Here is a 2,226-nt window from a genome sequence, read left to right on the forward strand (position 1 = left end):
CCCCCCCCCCGTCCTGACGGCTGTGCTGACAGGAGGGAAAAGCCTGTGTTGAAACGTAAGCAGCCGCAGCCGTGTGTAGTCATGATTGGCTGACAGAGTAAAACCAGATAAGAAAGTTATAAAAACTCTCCCCGTCCTTTGTTCGGGGAGACCGCCATTCCACCGTAACTCGAGCTGGACTTGATGTTACACCCCGGGGCTGATCACCCCAGTGTCTCCCGATGAACGATCCCCTCCAGCGTAATTCCCCACGTTCTCCGGAGCGTCTCGTTTCGATTCTTGTACCGTATCTCGCGACGTGCACCTGTTTGTAACCAGCTGAACCGCAACTTAAGACACATGTCTGCCCTCTCTTCTAGCCATCTCATCAAGGGGAGTGAGTAAATAAAACTTTCTTTTGCTTAAAACCGTTACGTTTCTGACCCTTCCTCCTCCTGTAAATCCAGATCACTAACGAACCGGAGGGCGCTGTATAGCCCCTCTCTCAGTGCGCGGGACACCATCCATCTCTCTTTCCCTCTCCCTAGATCCATCCCTCTCTCTATAAATAGATCCATCCCTCCCACCCTCTTCCCTCCTCTCATGGAACAACATGATCAAGGAGTGAAAAGTGGCTTTTTAAAAACTGCTTTTCTTTCTTGTTCAAATAAAATATTCATAAACTGCGATTCTTTAATTGCTGTGTCCCACTGGTAAGCAAAAGATAAGATCTCTTTGTAACTGAAATTAAGAGCCATAATTCTGACTTGGCATTAAAAACAGAATTATTTGACTGACTTGTAATTTCTCTAGCCAGAATTTTACTAATATTTGTGATAAAGGAACCTGATCTTCAGGGAAAAACCCCTCCTGCAAATCCCAGAAAGTCATCCCCACTGTAGGGCAACACTTTCAGTAATGAAACAATGCTACTTCTATTACAGGAAGTTATATACATCCATTTTCAGTGACTTTTCACAAGCAGAGAGAAGATGCATCTCAAGTATAACAAGTCAAAGATAGCAAATCAAAAGAGATAAATGTTTTTGGTACCTTTTCATAGTGAGAACAGTCAATATATCATGCAGCCCATCTTCCTTTTTATCTAAATCCTGAAGCACGATCTGTTTAGAAAGAAGCATAAACTGAAATAATCAAAACATATCCATGCTCATGTGGACACAGCCAATGTTTGCTTCCCTGGAGACAAGCAGCAGTGGCACGCCTTGCGCTGCTGCTACTTGTCCCCAGGGAACGCTCGTGCCACGCGCCCTCTGGCACACAGTAGATTACTCTGGGTGGGGTAGTACTGGCCCCAGCAGCCCTACCTGGGGTTCTGGAGAACTCAGGGAGCTGCAGCATGGCACTCCTGCAGCTGGGAGCCTGGCCAGCACCTGGAGCATGACTCCAGTGGCAGGTTAGGCTCTGGTGCCACATGTGCCACCCTTCTGTAAGGCACAGGTATTTTTGACCCCAGGATCTCCAGCGTCAATCCCCCTCCCCCCTGTCCACACTGCAAGGTAGTAGCATAGGGAATGCCTGAGTGTACAGTGTGGTGGCAGCTCAGATGGGTCTGTGATGCCATATACCATACAGCTGTGCTCATCGGGACGTGCCCATTATGTGCACACAAAACAGAATGAGCATTAGACTTCTAGAAGTCTGCACTGAAGTTCTCTGCTCTTAAACTGCATCTTTGCTTATTTTGCTGCTCTTTACAAAAGGCCAAAAGTTCTGCCAGGCCACCCCTCCAAAATAGTAATCCCTGGGCACGTCTACACATGCAATTAAGGTGCAGCAGTAAACTTGGTGTGATAAGCACTGGAGTTTATTGCTCCTGGATGTGCTGTTTAAACATGCGCCCAAGACCGCAGCACACCGAGCTCGGTTGAAGCAGCCTCCACTGGCCGGGGATACCGGGGTCAGCCTGCCAGCCCAGGGATGCCCTGACCTGGCTCCATGTGCTGTGGAGGGTCTGGCTGGGGCATGAGGAAGCTTCAGTGTGGGGCTAGTCATGTGTTGCTGCGAAGTAAAAAAAACAGTGCAGCTGGATAGTACTTCTATTTACTGTAGCCTAATACGGCCACACATGTAAACACCGAGACATTTACTGCAGAGCGAATGAGGCAGCTTCACAGTAAAGTGTCTCGTGTAGATATGCCCACTGATTTTCAGGATTTCAATCATCTTCCCATAGGAACGCCATTTTGCAAAAATAATCTGGAAGTCGTAGATACAGTAGATAAA

The 2,226-nt window shown here is 47.7% G+C and overlaps 1 protein-coding gene across 1 annotated transcript in view; it reads right to left on the reverse strand.

Moving 5' to 3' along the window:
• HSPA14 (heat shock protein family A (Hsp70) member 14) overlaps window positions 1–2,226 on the reverse strand; it is a 39,246-nt gene that overhangs the window by 3,453 nt on the left and 33,567 nt on the right. Inside the window, exon 12 of the mRNA XM_019509336.1 lies at window positions 1,033–1,103. Coding sequence (XP_019364881.1) covers window positions 1,033–1,103 — 71 coding nt within the window. The remainder of the gene's footprint in view (window positions 1–1,032; window positions 1,104–2,226) is intronic.

The sequence above is a fragment of the Gavialis gangeticus genome, unplaced genomic scaffold (genome assembly GCF_001723915.1).
Source record: "Gavialis gangeticus isolate Ggan-Ray unplaced genomic scaffold, GavGan_comp1, whole genome shotgun sequence".
Taxonomy (NCBI): Eukaryota; Metazoa; Chordata; order Crocodylia; family Gavialidae; genus Gavialis; species Gavialis gangeticus.